Below are 17,227 nucleotides of genomic sequence, written 5' to 3'. Positions count from 1 at the left end.
GTTTTGCTCTAGTTGAGGGCCAGAATGTAAATGCATGCATGCTTAATGGCGGAGTAGTTAAAAATTTGTTATGTAAGTGGACATTACATATAGATATAGTACTGTAAAGTTTGTAATTAAGAATAATGGAACAATATCTTTCAGAAATTAAGGAATATTGAAAGGTATATGGACATCATATATACTGTATAGGCATGAATGGGTAGGGAAATTCTTCCAGGAGATATTTCTCTTTCAATAATCAAAGGCATGAAGGGTCCCTCGGCTTTAATTCCCTTTAAAACGTCTCCTCTAGTAAAGTCTTTTTCTATTAAATTCAAGGGCACATTATCCGCCAATTTATCGGGTTTTGTTGATTTTAGAAGTCCTTATTTTTCTTTATCATCTTGGTCTCAACTCTCAAATTACTTTTCATATTCTATTTTTTTTAATTACTTATCACATCGCATCATGTCATGTCTTTTACTACATTTTTTTTTTTATTTCTACTATTTCCAAAGCCCTTCAACGTTCATTCAATTAAAAACCCAAACATGCACTTGATATTCACATGATAAAGTTAACTAAAAAATGTATGCCTGTTTTTTCTTTTGAATCAATCTTTGTATGTCAATAACTTAGACCAAATCCTTATGGTGTTAATTTTATTTTGAAAGTGGTATTAAAAAAACTAATAACCAAAAAAATTTAATAACCTATACACTAATACTTCTAAAATTGTTCTGTTAAGTTGATCTTGTATTTCTAAATCACATTCTATGTCATTGTAATTTGAGCGTTGTTGTTGGTGGTGATTATTTTTCTTTTCACTTTTTGAATATTTCAAATCGATTAGAAAAGAGCTTGTATTGTGTATGTACGATGCTTTGCGGTATGAATAAAGAACAGTAAATATTTAAATGGTGTAAACCACTAGGGAAAAATAGGAAAAAATGAGAAATAAATGATAAAGCTTTAGATGTCGTCAAATTCAAAATTTCAACTTTATGACTAAGGAATGAAGTGAACTAAACACTACTACGACGCTTAACAGTTTAAAATAATATCATTAAACTCACTAATGATCCATATTCTACCAACACTAACTATAATAATATATTTTGGAAATATTATTAAAATAATATTTACCAATGAAACTAATTTTTTGATTTATTCATACTAAAAACAAATTTTATTAATCAAGTTAAATTTCCAAATCATTTAAAAATTTGGTCAATGTGTTCCCTTTTGCAGTGGCCATCGAAGACAAAGTCCATTTGCAGGCAGACACGACGTTCAAACTTGTCCTGTCTTGGTAAACGCATCCACACAGCGACCTCAATAACAAGACGAAGAAGAAGAAGCAGTTTCAGCTTCAACAGTTTCAGTTACACCTTTCGCCACCGTTAACTTTTGAGATGGGCAACCGCAGCAGCCGGAGGAGCTCCGACCACTCTTCCAAAACCCGACCAAATTCCGGCTCCTACGCCGGCACCTCCGTCCCCCCTCCCGATCGGAAGCACAAACCACCGCCACCACCCTCCGCCTCCTCCGTTGGCCGCGTCCTCGGCCGTCCCATGGAAGACGTCCGCTCCACCTACGTCTTCGGCCGCGAGCTTGGCCGCGGCCAGTTCGGGATCACCTACCTTGTCACCCACAAAGTCACCAACGAGGTGTTCGCCTGCAAATCCATCGCCACCCGGAAGCTCGTTCGCCGCGACGACTTGGACGACATTCGCCGTGAGGTTCAGATCATGCACCACCTCACCGGCCACCTCAACGTCGTCGAGCTCAAGGGCGCTTATGAGGACCGTCACTCCGTCAACCTCATTATGGAGCTCTGCGCCGGAGGGGAGCTCTTTGACCGGATCATTTCCAAAGGGCATTACTCCGAGCGTGCCGCCGCCAACTTGTGCCGCCAGATCGTGACCGTGGTTCACAATTGTCATACCATGGGTGTGATGCATAGAGATTTGAAGCCTGAGAATTTCTTGTTCCTCAGCAAGGATGAGAATTCGCCTCTTAAGGCCACAGATTTTGGTCTCTCAGTGTTTTTCAAGCCTGGTTCGTTTGTTAGTTACTTCCATTTCAGTTCATAAACATTGACTAATGAGTGATGCTTGTACTGAACATTGATTTTTGATTGCAGGAGATGTGTTTAAAGATCTTGTTGGAAGTGCCTATTATGTTGCTCCTGAGGTACTGCGTAGAAGTTATGGACCTGAAGCTGATATTTGGAGTGCTGGGGTTATATTGTACATTCTAATCTCTGGTGTCCCTCCCTTCTGGGCAGGTGAAGTTCTTTCCTTATAGTATTGTATAGCTGCTTGAATTTGAGGATGTTATGTGGTTGTGGATTTGTTTACTGACATGAGCTTTCTGCTATGATTTCGAGCTTCGATTTAGTTCTTATCTATGTATAAGCCTTTTTAACATAGACATTTGCTTTTATTGTCCATGATTTGGTAGTTGGTACCTTACCTTGATGACAGACTAGTGATTTACACATTTCCAATCTTTCTCATACTTTTTTCTTGTTCTTTTTATGAAGAAAATGAGCAGGGTATCTTTGATGCTATTCTTCGTGGACATATTGATTTCGTGTCGGATCCTTGGCCTTCCGTATCTAGTAACGCTAAAGATCTGGTCAAGAAGATGTTACGAGCTGACCCTAAAGAAAGGATATCAGCAGTTGAAGCCCTTAGTAAGTTTAACTCTTCTTGTAAATGCCAATTTATTTGTTCTACTTTTGTCAAAAGTTACTTCTGTATATTATTTTAATCATCTTGACTCTGAGGATAACTTTCACCTATTTATTTTGTATAATATCTGAGAAATAGTATTCATGATTTTGTTTTGTGATTAGTGATTAGTTTCTTTCTTTGAAAGTGACTGCCATGTTTCCTCCATTTGTTAACCTTTTTTTTGATTTTGTATTCATCTGGCTTTGGTATGCTATTTACTGGTTAATTGGCTTGCTCAAGGAATATGATGATTATAATGTATTCATTATACATATACATGCAACATATACCTGAATGGTTTTTCTTTTTCTCTTCTCATCCTTTTTCTCTGTGATGGAGCATTGAGCTGTATCTTGGCAGTTTGCTTATTTGAGTCAACCAGTCATAACAATATGTTAAATATACACTCCAGGTCATCCGTGGATGAGAGAAGATGGAGCACCGGATAAGCCTCTTGATATTGCTGTTTTATCCAGAATGAAGCAATTCAGGGCAATGAACAAGCTGAAGAAAGTAGCTCTGAAGGTAAATAATCTTATACGCCATTTTTTCTGTGCAGATCAAGTTCATCATCATAGTCAAGTATTTTTGTAAATATGTAGAACTACCATTATATTGAAAGCCTTGATGACTGAAAATGGTATATATATTAGTTGCAACTTGCAACAGACAAATTAATAAATAAGTTGAAGGAATTCATAACTGAACTGGATCAAAGGATCATATAAGAAAATTCTTTTATTTTGTTACAGGTTATTGCTGAAAATCTTTCTGAAGAAGAAATCATTGGCTTGAAGGAAATGTTCAAATCCATCGACACAGATCACAATGGAATTATCACTTATGAAGAGTTGAAAGCTGGTCTCCCCAAACTGGGTACCAAAATTTCCGAGTCTGAAGTGAGGCAGTTGATGGAAGCGGTAAGATTTATGTGATTTTGCTTGATTATACCCTAGCTTAGGGGTGCATTCAGACAGCCTGGTCTCTGCTCGGTGATAATTGATGATAATGTTTGATGGGAAATAGACTCTACCATGTAGAGCAGATAAGTAGGTATATGAAATTTTTATCTTACCAGTCTTCCATGTTTGTTAGTTAATTCAGAGAGACAGATGCTAGATGACCTTTGGCCCTATAATTTTATTTTATTGTCTGCAAAAACAATTATACCCAATATTTCTCTGCTCTAGTAATTGATTATATATTGCTATGAATTTTGAGTAATTATACTAGTTTGCAGATTATGTTGCTTAGTTGTATTTTTGTGCCTTAACCACATGAGTTTTGTTTCCCATAGCTCTCTGTATATGTCCAATGTTATGAACAAACTGATCATTCTCTGCAATTTCATCTCCTTGATGATTCTGTACCCAGATTTGTGCTTGTAATGAACATGATCTTTGTATAATCACATATGTATTAGAACAATCATGAAATAGTGTCTGTTTGTTTTTACGTTGTAGATTACATTTGTTGCCTCGGAATTCTAAACTGCACAATCCCATAGCCATAACATGAAAGGAGCTCATAGAGTCCACTGACATTCTATTCAATAGAATTGAAAAACAAACATAGCCTAGTTGGATTTGGATAGTATATTTAATGCTGCTTCACGTTGTGATTACAATTTACAAGTTTACCGCTTCTCCTGATTTCAGTGATGTTTTTTATCTAAACTAATTATCTGATTCTCAGGCTGATGTAGATGGAAATGGAGGCATTGATTATATGGAATTTATAACAGCTACCATGCATATGAATAGAATGGAAAGAGAGGACCACCTATATAAAGCTTTTGAATATTTTGACAAGGATAAAAGCGGGTAATCTCTTTTTTCATATTTTTTTGGATCAGAATGTCTTACTATTCTTTTGTGTTCTCACTCATTACATGAGGCACATGAGAGGGTCCTAATCTCTTCTTTTTCATTTTTTATTTTAATATACCAGCATTACTACCGCCTTGAGAGGGTCCTAATCTCTTCTTTTTCATTTTTTATTTTAATATACCAGCATTACTACCGCCTTGGATGTTGAATCTTGGTTTCTTTTGCTTCTGTTTTCACAGGTACATAACAAGGGACGAGTTGGAAACTGCCCTTAAAAAGTATAATATGGGTGATGAGAAAACTATAAAGGAGGTCATTGCCGAAATTGATACAGATAATGTACATGCTTTCTTCTTTCTTTACTTCCTTTTTCTTGTTTATTTATTAATTGCATATCCAAGTTAAATTTCTAAATTTTTTGCAGGATGGAAGAATCAACTACGAAGAGTTTGTAGCCATGATGAGGAAAGGAAACCCAGAGTTGGTTACGGACAGACGTCGCAAGTAATTACGTTGATCATAAAATGCCTATTTTACTGGGTTGAGGCTCAGGCTCTGCAGGATTTAGTAATTCGGGTGATTTGCATTCACTGCTCTTTTTTCACATGACACATGTTGTATCTAGTGAGAACTCTTTCTTTGACAAATACATGTTTGATTGCTCCTCTGCAACCCACGTTTAGACCCCAAAATCATGTTCATTTATAAGCTACAATAGCTAGCTTCTTAACTAACTTATTTCCAATACACATCCAAACATGCACTTTGCTAGTAGAGATTGAGCACAATTTTCTTCCACTGGTTAATTAATTATACATGATGAATGCCATGTACTCATGTACAAAGTTTTTAGGCAGACATTTTCTCTGTCAAGGAATGTTAAGGAATATTGTAGCTTATATCAGAAACAATATTTGGACGCATTAGGCCTTATATTATATAGTTTATCATTTTTGCATTATCTTATAAAAAATGAATTGTCAAAGTAAACTAAAAAAAGTGAAAAATAACAAATTCCTGTAAAAATTCATATTCGTATATTATCTTATGATTTTTTTAATATAATATAAATTATTCGACTATATAACACCAAAGAACAAATTTTGAAGGAAGTAAGATAGATTAATGAAACTGATTGAGTTGATTGAGTTGGTCTAGTGGTTCACCACGTCATCCTTTAAGAAAGTGGTCCTCTTGCAAATGCAAATAGAAAAAAGTACTCCCTCCGGTCCTTATTACAAGAAACAATTGACTTTTTTGGTTCATAGAATAATTAATGTATCTTTTACTAAATATAGACTAGATACATCAATTACATAATGAACCTAAAAAGTCAAATGTTTCTTATAATAAGGACCGGAGGGAGTATTAGTCAGCCTCTTGCCACTCTGACAGTGGGGTGAATGATTAGGCTCATGGTTGGTTGGTTGTGAGATACTTTGGTTAACACTAAAAAGAGAAAAAGATAGAAGAATAATAAGGCAAAAGGAAGAATTTGAAGGCTTGAAAAGGAAAGTAGAAAATAAACATGCATGGTCAACGGAACAAAATTGTCAAACCCATAAAGAAACCATTGAAATTACAAGTGAGATTAATTTCCTCTCCACTCTCTTTTGTATTGAGATCCGTTGATTTCGCACTCAAACAAACAAATAACACAAACCAACTTCATTTTCGCGCACTCTAAAAAAAACTACCTGTCTTCACCTTTCAAATTTTCAATGCTCTTCCTTCACTCTCCAATTGTTTCTTTCTTCTATTTTCTCCTCATTTCAAAAACTCACAAATCAGAGATTAATCAAGTTTTGCGGTTAAAGTTCTGGAATAATAAAATGAGTAATGAAAAACCCTTGAAACCATTTGTTTTGTTGATTCATGTTCATCACAGAAACAGAACATAAACAACAAGGGATCATAATAGTAGTTGTAGTAGTGGATCATAGTGATGGAACAGAAAAGCATTTTGATATCAGCATTGGGTGTTGGGGTGGGAGTGGGCGTGGGGATTAAGTTGGCTTCTGGACAAAATGTTGGCAAATGGGGAGCGAATGATTGTTCCTCGAGCGCCATTACGGTCGAGAAAATGGAGCACGAAATGCTACGGCTAGTTGTTGATGGCAGAGAGAGCAATGTCACTTTTGATAATTTCCCTTATTATCTCAGGTATTCCCACAACATGCAGTTTTCTCTATTCCCTTTTCCTAATTTCCAGTGTTGTTATTTCCTAGTTTGATGTAATTAGCATAACTGCAAATCTCCTTATGATTTTTTCCCAATATGGTTGGTATGGTATATATAATATTGAGATGATTTTATGTCATCTTCTGCCAATTAACAAACAATAAGTAGCAGACACATGTTGAGATGATGTTACAGATTAACACAACATAACCTTATATGGTGATTAAATGTGGATATTGTTCATGAACTGAGAATAACAATCAACATATTTAACATGTGTACTTTGGAATTGAAAATTTTACTCAATAATAAGTCATGCCCCATCTATGAAGTACTTAAATGAAAGCATAATTTCTGAGATCTGCTACTTCATTATACCAATTCAATCTCTTTTCTGCTATAACCCTTCCTGTTTCACATGCCATGACAGTGAGCAAACACGGTTGTTGCTGACAAGTGCTGCCTATGTCCACTTAAAGCATGCAGATGTTTCAAGACATACCCGGAATCTTGCTCCTGCAAGCCGGACTATCCTACTCTCAGGGCCAGCAGGTTAGTCGAAACCTGCTATTTCCTAGAGAGAGATTGATAAGCTTTAATGTTTCTCCTTTAACTAATAAAATTTTCTTTTATTACAGAATCTTACCAACAGGTTCTTGCCAAGGCTTTAGCTCACTACTTTGAGGCGAAGTTGCTTCTGTTAGATTTAACTGACTTCTCATTGAAGGTAAGTGTAAAAAGTTATGGTGTCATTCAACTTTCTTTTGTAAATTATTGTAAATTGTAAATAACGGTTGGTCTGTCATCTGTACAGATACAAAGTAGATATGGTTTTGCCAACAATGAATCTGTAAGCTTTACCTAATTTAACTTTTATTTGTTTTACTTCTAAACATCTTAGATGAACACCCCCCCTTATTTCTTGACCTAACGTTCAGGCTCCTGTTCTTTTCCCTTTGTTTTTTGTTTCAGTCTTTCAAAAGATCTACTTCAGAGTCAACTTTGGACCGACTATCTGACCTATTCGGGTCTTTCTCAATATTTCCACAAAGAGATGAGCCTAAAGGTATAGAATGATGAACATTTCCCAACCTAGGTGGATAACTTACTTCATAATAACTGAATGCTTTATTAATCTTCTAATACATGACTCTTGAACCTTGTTTTGGTTTCAATAATAAGTTTTTATGTTTTATCAGGAGAAAAGTATTAATGATTATAACATGTACTTGATGAACTCATGCTGCATAAGTTTTCAGGCTCTAGATAGGGTAGCAGTGCAAGTAGCTTTAGCAGTCAATTTTTATAGCTACTAGCTACTTCTCTCTTTGTTGGGGCATTAACAATTCTATGTGATGGCAGTGATGCACACTTTGTTTAACAGCTAATCAAAATTATATACCTAACCAAAAGCTTTTAGTTCCAGGAAATATCCACAGGCAAAGCAGTGGAGTGGACCTCCGATCAATGTAAGGAGAATAGGTGTTTATGAATATATTTTGTTGCTAGTTTATTTATATTATTTCTTAGTTTTTTCCTTTCTTTTTGTAGGGAGCCTGAAGGATCTTGTAATCCTCCTAAACATCGGAGATATTCGTCCGCATCTGCAAATATTAGTAGCCTTGGTTTGCAAAGCAATCCTACAAATTCAGGTTGCTAATTAACTTGATTTACTTGTTCCATCAGCTGGAGACATAGTTTTCAGTATAGTGAACCTGATTTAGGAATTGTTGTGAATGCTTAGAGTATAAACCTGAGAAGAAAAGAGGATAATTTTAAATTATGTTTTCTTGAATACACTTAGAAACAGAACCCAAATTTGTAATGTGGTGTTGCAAAATGTATGTTTATAGAAATAGTTTTGAAAATGGGTTGGATTCTTAATCTTTCAGTATGAGAAATAATACAATGTAAAGTCAAGCCACATTCATATAGTTTGTGGAGGTCAAATATCTTCGCTCTTGTTTTTTGTCTTTGTTCTCTCTTCTAATCCCTTACATCCTCTACCTTTAGCTCCTCTGAAGAACGTTACCAACTGGTCTTTTGATGAAAAGATTCTCATTCAGACTCTTTACAAGGTAATGTTACTTTTGGTAATATGAGAGATTTTTGCTTGAACGCATTAACATATTTTTTTAGGAAGGCTTTACATGGTATTTGTTTGATAAATTGAAATTTCACTTGCAGGTTTTAGTTTATGTGTCAAAAACCTTTCCCGTTGTGCTATATCTACGGGATGTTGATAAGTTGTTACATAGATCGCAAAGGATGTATAAACTATTCCAGCAACTGTTGAAGAAATTATCTGGACCAATTTTAATTCTTGGTTCACAAGTTCTGAATTCTAGTGATGATTGCCTAAAAGTGGATGAGAGGCTTACTTCCCTCTTCCCCTACAACATTGAAATCATGCCACAAGAAGATGAATCTAACCCTGTCAGCTGGAAATCTCAATTTGAAGAGGAGGTTAAGAGGATACAGACTCAGGATAACAAAAACCATATCATGGAAGTGCTCGCAGCCAATGATCTTGATTGTGATGACCTGAATTCCATCTGTGTAGCAGACACAATGATTCTCAGTGACTATATAGACGAGATTGTCATGTCAGCAGTTTCTTATCATTTAATGAATAACAAAGATCCTGAGTACAGAAATGGGAAACTCGTTATTCCATGCAGTAGGTGAGACTGGCAACTTTAACTGCGTGAACTATCTACATTTGATATACTTACATTTTTTTTTTTTGAAACAGTTTGTCCCATGCATTCGGTATATTCCACGAGGGAAAATTCAGGGGAGGAGATACATTAAAATTAGAAGCTCAAACAATAACATCGGAGGTTAGTATTGCCTGTTATGATCGCACACTAAGTTGTTAATCATATCTACCAGGTACTCATATGACATGTATGTCCTTTCTCTCTCTTTTTGAATTATGTTGTATAAAGCAGAGAGAGGAAGGGGCTGTTGTGAATCCAGAAGCAAAATCTGAAAATCCTGCTCCTGATATAAAGGCTGAAGCAGAAAGACCAACTTTAGTCGAAAAAACTGAAGGTGAAAATTCAGTTCCTGCACCCAAAGCTGTAAGCATCCTCCTTTGTTTTTAATTTTAATATTCATAATGATTTGATTTTAACAGCATTGAGATCATGCTCGCAAGTCTCTCATCAACACAACAACTTCTATATATAATATATCTATTAACTCTAGGTCCCCATCTCAAATGTGAATGGTGTGGTAGATGGTTTTGGTGGTTAGCTATATATCTCATAAGTGTTTTCTTTTACTATGTTATGATGAATTTCCCTTTTGGTTTTCTGTAAATTTATTTAATATCAAACATTCACTTGTAGGAAGTTCCTCCTGATAATGAGTTTGAGAAGCGAATAAGGCCTGACGTAATACCAGCAAACGAGATCGGTGTAACATTCTCCGATATTGGTGCCTTAGATGAGACCAAAGAATCGCTACAAGAACTAGTAATGCTTCCTCTCCGAAGGCCAGACCTTTTCAGTGGCGGCCTTCTAAAGCCTTGTAGAGGAATATTACTATTTGGGCCTCCTGGCACCGGAAAGACAATGCTAGCAAAGGCCATTGCAAACGAGGCTGGAGCGAGTTTCATCAATGTATCCATGTCCACCATCACCTCTAAATGGTTCGGTGAAGATGAGAAGAACGTTCGTGCTCTATTCACACTGGCAGCCAAAGTCTCCCCAACTATTATATTTGTTGATGAGGTTGACAGTATGCTTGGGCAGCGAACAAGAGTAGGGGAGCATGAAGCCATGCGTAAAATAAAGAATGAGTTTATGACACTTTGGGATGGGCTTATGACAAAACCAGGGGAGCAAATCCTTGTTCTTGCTGCAACCAATAGGCCATTTGACCTGGATGAGGCAATTATCAGACGATTTGAAAGGAGGTAACTAATAGTTCTTGATTTACTCTTTCTTCTTGTTGCTACAATCTTTCTACTTCCTTCATTTATCTTCTATACGTTTATACTTCTTGGTTGTAAATTCAAGTTATAGGAAGGGAAAGATAAGATAACAATATGTGACATAAATGCTATGCGTGTGTAACAATCTGAATACCCTGAAATGTACTTACTACAATGCTCATCATTGATCACAGAATTATGGTAGGACTACCATCTGTGGAGAACAGGGAAAAGATATTGAAGACTCTTGTGGCTAAAGAAAAGGTGGACGAGAAACTTGATTTTCAGGAACTCGCAACTATGACAGAAGGATATACCGGAAGTGATCTAAAGGTTTCTACAATTCTTTATTATCATTTTACCATGGATGTAACTGTCTTGTTACAACCTGCAAATGTTTTCATTATTTTGAACTTTTGATGACTAACTTTTTTCATGGTCATTAATTGTTAATTGCAGAACTTGTGCACAACTGCTGCTTATAGGCCTATTAGAGAGTTGATACAACAAGAAAGACTAAAGAGTTTGGTAAGTTTACTACTTCTTTCAAGATTTATTACAATCCCCAGATTATATGATTATGATGTTGACTTTTCCATTTTTCTTAGCAGGGGAAAAAGCAGGAAGATGTTGAAGGACAATATAACAATGTCCATGATGAGCAAGGAAAGCAATATGCAACAAGAAATGGCAACGATGCTGAGGACGCAGAAGAGGAAGTCGAACAGGAAAGAGTTATTACCCTAAGGCCTTTGAATATTCATGACTTCAGAGAGGCAAGGAGTCAGGTAAGACTGTTGTATAATTAGCCAAGAAACTTCTTATGATACCCTCATTCTCTAACTTAATCGTTTATGCCTACTTCCTTTGCTTTAATTTAATTTAATCAGCAGACATGAAAATATTGGTTCTTGGTTTGTTTTGTCTCTAATATATGTGTATTTATATTACTTCATTTGATCACCTTCTTGGAACCCAGGTCTCCGCAAGCTTCGCATCTGAGGGGGCTGGAATGAGTGAATTGAAACAGTGGAATGATTTGTATGGGGAAGGTGGTTCAAGGAAGAAAGAGCAGTTATCTTACTTCCTTTGAAAATTACCAAAGTAAGAAAGCAATTAGGAGTTTGTCACTGATTATACATACGTGTATAAGTTTCAATTGTATCTTTTAGCAATGTTTGGTTTTATTTTTTTACCATAGGATATGAGCATTGTTGTAACTAATAGCATAGCTTAACTAAGAGTTTTCTCTAACCCTCTCACACAACACCCATTTTCTACACGTATCAGTACAATGAGCACTGATACGTGGATATACAATTTTTATCCGACACCCTTCTGACATACTTCACATTAGTGGCGGCGACAAACATTTGCAACCCGTTAATGTGTATGGAAAAATATCTAACAAAACTGTTTGTTGGCCATCATTTCCATTGTTTCACAACACTGAGCAGGTGTTTCGGCCTAATTTAGATTTATTGGGAATATTCAATATAGTACTGTGATGTAGTGCTTATAAAAAAGTCTTGATTAGTGGAGTATAATACATGATCCATGAAGGAAAGACAGAAACTTTTATAACAAAGATTCCCATACGAAGCAGGAAATGAGAGAAAGTAGTATGAGTCAATGAACTTTATATCCCAAAAGGAAGCTTAATTAGTGGACCTAAAAAGAAGTATGTTCATCGTTTTCTTATGAGTTGAGCATCAAAGTAATTGGTATGCGAATTTGATTATTATAAAAAGGATGAGTTACATTTGTATTGTTCATACTTTAACCGGCTTATTTTAATTATGAACATAGGTCCCAAAACTTAACAGGTTCTGAGTCTGAAATATTTTGAAAACATCTGAGTGTATTTTACTAGGTTATTTTTAGTTAATATATTTATATTAATAATTTTATATGATGATAAAAAAATTAATTGTCTTAACTTTTAGGTAAGATTTTGTGAAAACATGGTCCAGGAATCAAACGGTAGTGAAATCCACATGAGAACTCCTTGGGTGACCCCATCAATCACATCATTTCCATGAAGTGTTATTAAGATTAGAAAACGAAATGTATATCCATTATCAATCATTTTCTTCAAGTGGGGCATCATTTGTTGAAATTGGAGTCTTTCATGTTGTGCTGAAAACGTTAACGGTTGGGATTGCAATGGTTTGCGTTGAAATGGAATTGAATGTCAAAGCAAAGCTTAATAACTACTCCCTTCGTTCCTATATATAAGTCACAAATAACTAAACCTCTTAGATTAAGAAAAGTAGTTACTAGTAATAAATTTGTAAAAAAAATGATTTACTTTTCTAGATTACCCTTATTTACTTTCCTATGATTTTCTCTCTCCAAGTTAATACTTCTAAAGTTTATCATCTCTTTCATATTAAATATGAGGGTAAACTTGGAAAAAATTATTTAATACTTCCTAGATATTAGAAAGTGACTTATATTTTGTAACAAGATTTTTTCAAAAAATGTGACTTATAATAGGGAACGGAGGGAGTATCATGTTGTTCTGGCGGCTACTTTTCCCTTGTAGTATTTCTTTTTTCAATATTTTAAGTCGTGAAATATGGAAAAGTATTTTTGGATGAGTTTTGGGGCTTTTTGACCAAATAAATACCCTTTTAGAAATAATTTATCACCTTACGGTAATTTCCAAATTGTTTTTTCACCTTATTTGTAATTGTAGCTACTAGCTAGTGATCTGCACTCAAAGAGGCGTACATGAAATAGTTGTTAAATCAAATTAAGAAGTTGGTTTAGGAGTAAGTAAATAAATTTCATAATATTGAGAATACAAGTTTAAATGTTGAGAAAACATATGTTTAGATAGATATGTAACAATTTCTTGACCAAGTGACAACAACATCTGTAAAAAATAAATTAAAATACATATTAAACAATGAGTGAGATTGATAAACATATCAAACAACATCTGTAAAAAAATAAATTAAAATACATATTAAATAATGAACATATCAATTACTCCCTCCGTTCCTATATAACTGGTATTTTAAGGTTGTTGCACAAGTATTAAGAAATAACAATTAATATTCTTGTTTTACTAAAATTATTATCTAACTTCCAATTACACCCTTTATCTCTCTTATTAATTCTAACTTTTCAATTTGTCTACCGCCAATAAATGAATGGTACACTTGGTAAAGTATAATTAATGCTCTCTTGAAACTTTAAAAGTATTAGTTATATAGGAACAACAAAAGAACCGAAATAGTATCAGTTATTTAGGAACGGAGGAAGTAATAAATATTGTCAAATACCCAATACTTAATGTCTACTCATATAATTTATGACAATTTCAAAATGTTACAAATTATGAATATATGGTTTACTTTATTTTATAGGCAAATGTTAATTTTTAAATTTGATCATCCTCAGCGTTCGAACTTTGAATTCTTCACCCACCAAACTCTTATGTCATACCTCTTACCACTTAAATTATAGTTAAGAGAAAATTAAGAATATTTGGTATTCAGCATTATTATTATTTATGTGTTTCCATATCATTTTACAAATTGTTATGAATACATCTCAAATCTCCAATGTGATGTCTGAGCTTGAATCAGAAACAATAAAAGCGAGCTTTCTCTTTCTGCTATGAGAATTGAGATAGATATTAAATCAAAATTGCCCTCTCTCACTCTATTTATTTTACTGACTCCTATCACATGACTTCCCTGCAACTCTGCACAATACTGACAAAATTTTATTAAATAAAGCAAACAAGAGAAAACCACAGTCTCTGTTTTCCTCTGCCACTCACACCCACCATTCCTCTCTATTTTGCAATTGCATCCTCCATTAACACTTTCCTTCTCTTCCCTTTTTCTCCCAAAAATATCAACTCCTTTTCTCACTCACTCTCCACATCTAAAAAGGCAAATCAAACCACACTCACACTCACTTTGGTTATACTGGCTCTCCCAACTATGGAAGCTTTTAGTTTGCTCAAATACTGGCGAGGTGGTGGTGGTGCTGGGCCTGGATTACTTCTCACACCATCCTCTTCCTCTGACACCACCACCACTATTTCCACCACCGCCGCCGCCGTAGCTCAAACTGATAACACAACCGACAGCAGCAGCACCAGCGACGATGACGACGACGGCGGCGATGACGGTCCTTTCTTCGACTTAGAGTTCACTGTTCCCGATGAATCAGAAGACGGTCAACAAAACCCAAATCACACCCACCCAGAAGAAGAAGAAGAATGTGATGAAGGTGAGGGAGAGGGAGAGTTCAAGTTCACGCTGTCACCTTCAAGCAACGACCGTGCCGCTTCGGTTTCTCCTTCTGACGATTTGTTCTTCAAGGGGAAGATAGTAGAGGTGGACCCTTCTTCTTCCACCGAATCCACCGCTAACAAACCTCAGTTCACCGCTTCATTGTTGAAATCCGCCACCAAACTTCGCGTCTTCATGTCGGGTCTCAAGAAACCAAAACCTGATTCCTCTGCTCCGAACCCGGAACCAACCAAGAAGAACCACCACCACCAGCATCAGCAGAGGGTGAAATTCAAAGTGGAGGAAGTTCCAATCGTGTCTCTGTTCACCAGAGACCACAGCTCCAGAGTCAACAAACCGCAACCACAGAACGAAACAGAGGAGTCATCACCACCTTCGGTTTCAGAGGAGAAGCGTTTCTCCAAGGAGGTAGTGATGCACAAGTATTTGAAAATGGTGAAGCCTCTGTACGTTCGGGTTTCTCGTAGGTACGGGGAGAAACTAGCGGCGGAGGGAGGGGAACGTATTGCGGAAACTGTTGTCGGCAAGGGTCAAAAACAGGGGAATCTCCCAGCGAGGCTTCGGGTTGTGTGCAAGCATTTGGGGAAGAGCCGTTCGGCCTCTTCGGCGGTGGCAGCTTCTCCGCCGGCGGCGGCGGCTGAATCTTCGAAGCGGCGTGATGACTCGCTGTTGCAGCAACAAGATGCGATTCAAGGGGCCATTTTACACTGCAAGAGATCTTTCAATGCCTCCAGAGGTAATTAATACACTTGTAAATTGTTCATGGTTGATGCTACTAGTTTTTGAAGAGTTTTGGTTTGTTCATGTTTTGAAACAGGTTGTGAATCTTCTCAGTTGCCACGTTCTGTGAGTGACCCGTTGCATGATGTATCCAGTGAATTATCAAGGAAGTCTACTACTGAAGGCAAAGACAAGAGATTGCCTTTGAAGAATGAAGAAAAATGAGTTGAGGGGTAGTTTGTGTGAAAAGGGTAAATGTTAGTATTTGAAAACTAGCAGGATCTGTAGTAGTAGTACTAGAAGGGTAAAAAATGTAAGAGAAGGTAGAGTTTGAGATGAAAGAAGGAAGCTACTTGCGACCTTGCTCATTAGGATGATCAATGCCTCTTTTTCATAGTACTGTTAACTGTAAAAGCTCTTCTCTCCGATAAAGAGAAAGAAAAAGCAGATATTTTCTGTGTAATTTTGTGTATATCTATGTAGGAGTAGCTAGTAAGCTGCATTCTAATCCAGTAATCCATAATACTGAGTAGAAAGGAATATTGCTATGGAAGGAAGCATTACATTCATTAATTTTGTACTATTGTTGTAAGTAATCTATGTTTTAAAATCTGGCTTACCAATCTAATGTTCCTAATTGGGTTTTATTTGGTAAGCTGGTTCTCAAAGAATTGGTTTGTATTTGAAAGAAGGAAATGATTTTTTTGTCAAATCGTGATTGTGTGGCGATAATTTAGTCTTACAGCTATTGACTGTGGGTATTTTAGTCATTTTGTTCGGGGGATAAAAAGCACATGAAAGTTAATTATATTCCACTTAAAATTCATATGATCATTATGTTTGAAAATTTTATTAACATGATAGTTACTCGAGAGGAGGGGAAGAGAAGTGGGAAAGAAAGGGACATGAGCAGTGAAAGTAAGTAGATTTTTCATTTTCTTTTGGGTGATGAGGAAAAGAGGGTTTGACTGAAGAAGATAAAGCAGGGAAGGTAAGGATTGAAATGGGAATTCAGAGAGGAGTTAAAAATACATAGCCTTTCCTTTGGCTGCTTGTTTGTTTGTTTTGGGTGTTAGGCTCTGCAATGCAATGCAAAGACATGTGTATCGGAGTTGGCGAAGCTGTACACGTCTTGTTTTATATTTTGGTGCATCCAGTTTGTGTCGGGATACGAAGTCGCAGGTTCAGTTTGTCTCTTTGTGCTTCATTTGGTTCCTATTGTAATTTTAATCCATACACACACGTGAGATATCACATAGGATGTGATAGAAAAATAACAATAATGAAAAAACACAAGATGAGTTGAAATAATTTGTAAGAGAATGAAAATGGGAGTGTATTAAAATTCAATGTAAATCTTGAACACTCTATTTTGCACCCTCATTTTTTAAATTTAAAATTGCCTCATTTTCTCTTCCACATTCTTATACTCATCGGTTTTGAAAATTTGATATCATAAGATCTCCTTTACTAGACTTTTTAAATTTTCGTTGCGCTGTCAAAATTCTTGTGAATCCCTTTGCTCTGTCACACTATTCACCTATAAGGTTTGGA

At 35.9% G+C, this 17,227-nt stretch overlaps 3 protein-coding genes across 7 annotated transcripts; all 3 read left to right on the top strand.

Annotated features, from left to right (window-relative positions):
- The first annotated feature begins 1,220 nt into the window (after window positions 1–1,220).
- LOC130741211 (calcium-dependent protein kinase 1-like) lies at window positions 1,221–5,350 on the top strand. Its single transcript, XM_057594040.1, has 8 exons — window positions 1,221–2,043; window positions 2,129–2,272; window positions 2,531–2,683; window positions 3,136–3,248; window positions 3,476–3,643; window positions 4,419–4,546; window positions 4,792–4,891; window positions 4,977–5,350. Exons 1-8 carry the CDS (start codon window positions 1,398–1,400, stop codon window positions 5,058–5,060), a joined length of 1,536 nt encoding a protein of 511 aa, XP_057450023.1. The 5' UTR covers window positions 1,221–1,397; the 3' UTR covers window positions 5,061–5,350.
- A 129-nt stretch (window positions 5,351–5,479) lies between these two features.
- On the top strand, window positions 5,480–12,106 carry LOC130741210 (uncharacterized). 4 transcript variants are annotated; one of them, XM_057594038.1, is made up of 16 exons: window positions 5,480–6,715; window positions 7,164–7,285; window positions 7,372–7,460; window positions 7,548–7,583; window positions 7,706–7,799; window positions 8,160–8,202; window positions 8,285–8,385; window positions 8,747–8,811; window positions 8,921–9,417; window positions 9,489–9,576; window positions 9,688–9,819; window positions 10,090–10,658; window positions 10,871–11,009; window positions 11,136–11,204; window positions 11,285–11,464; window positions 11,656–12,106. In XM_057594038.1, exons 1-16 carry the CDS (start codon window positions 6,498–6,500, stop codon window positions 11,767–11,769), a joined length of 2,556 nt encoding a protein of 851 aa, XP_057450021.1. In that variant the 5' UTR covers window positions 5,480–6,497; the 3' UTR covers window positions 11,770–12,106. The 4 variants fall into 4 exon arrangements, with proteins under 4 accessions (XP_057450021.1, XP_057450018.1, XP_057450022.1 ...); XM_057594035.1 differs by having other exon boundaries at window positions 8,154–8,202; XM_057594039.1 differs by having other exon boundaries at window positions 5,819–6,715; window positions 11,288–11,464.
- Window positions 12,107–14,357: 2,251 nt separating this feature from the next.
- Window positions 14,358–16,246, top strand: LOC130741209 (probable membrane-associated kinase regulator 2). Of its 2 annotated transcripts, none has more exons than XM_057594034.1 (2): window positions 14,358–15,689; window positions 15,742–15,948. In XM_057594034.1, exons 1-2 carry the CDS (start codon window positions 14,639–14,641, stop codon window positions 15,801–15,803), a joined length of 1,113 nt encoding a protein of 370 aa, XP_057450017.1. In that variant the 5' UTR covers window positions 14,358–14,638; the 3' UTR covers window positions 15,804–15,948. The 2 variants fall into 2 exon arrangements, with proteins under 2 accessions (XP_057450017.1, XP_057450016.1); XM_057594033.1 differs by having other exon boundaries at window positions 14,363–15,689; window positions 15,771–16,246.
- Window positions 16,247–17,227: the final 981 nt, after the last annotated feature.

The sequence above is a fragment of the Lotus japonicus genome, chromosome 2 (assembly GCF_012489685.1).
Source record: "Lotus japonicus ecotype B-129 chromosome 2, LjGifu_v1.2".
NCBI classification, from domain to species: Eukaryota; Viridiplantae; Streptophyta; class Magnoliopsida; order Fabales; family Fabaceae; genus Lotus; species Lotus japonicus.
This window is presented reverse-complemented; position numbering and strand designations above follow the sequence as displayed.

Coding starts and splice junctions, on each gene's coding strand:
- LOC130741210 (XM_057594035.1), top strand. CDS start 6,498: ATGGAACAGAAAAGCATTTTGATATCAGCATTGGGTGTTGGGGTGGGA. Junction 7,461..7,547: donor TAACTGACTTCTCATTGAAG/GTAAGTGTAAAA, acceptor TCATCTGTACAG/ATACAAAGTAGATATGGTTT. Junction 9,418..9,488: donor CTCGTTATTCCATGCAGTAG/GTGAGACTGGCA, acceptor TTTTTGAAACAG/TTTGTCCCATGCATTCGGTA.
- LOC130741209 (XM_057594033.1), top strand. CDS start 14,639: ATGGAAGCTTTTAGTTTGCTCAAATACTGGCGAGGTGGTGGTGGTGCT. Junction 15,690..15,770: donor ATCTTTCAATGCCTCCAGAG/GTAATTAATACA, acceptor GTTTTGAAACAG/GTTGTGAATCTTCTCAGTTG.
- LOC130741211 (XM_057594040.1), top strand. CDS start 1,398: ATGGGCAACCGCAGCAGCCGGAGGAGCTCCGACCACTCTTCCAAAACC. Junction 3,249..3,475: donor TGAAGAAAGTAGCTCTGAAG/GTAAATAATCTT, acceptor ATTTTGTTACAG/GTTATTGCTGAAAATCTTTC. Junction 4,547..4,791: donor TTTGACAAGGATAAAAGCGG/GTAATCTCTTTT, acceptor CTGTTTTCACAG/GTACATAACAAGGGACGAGT.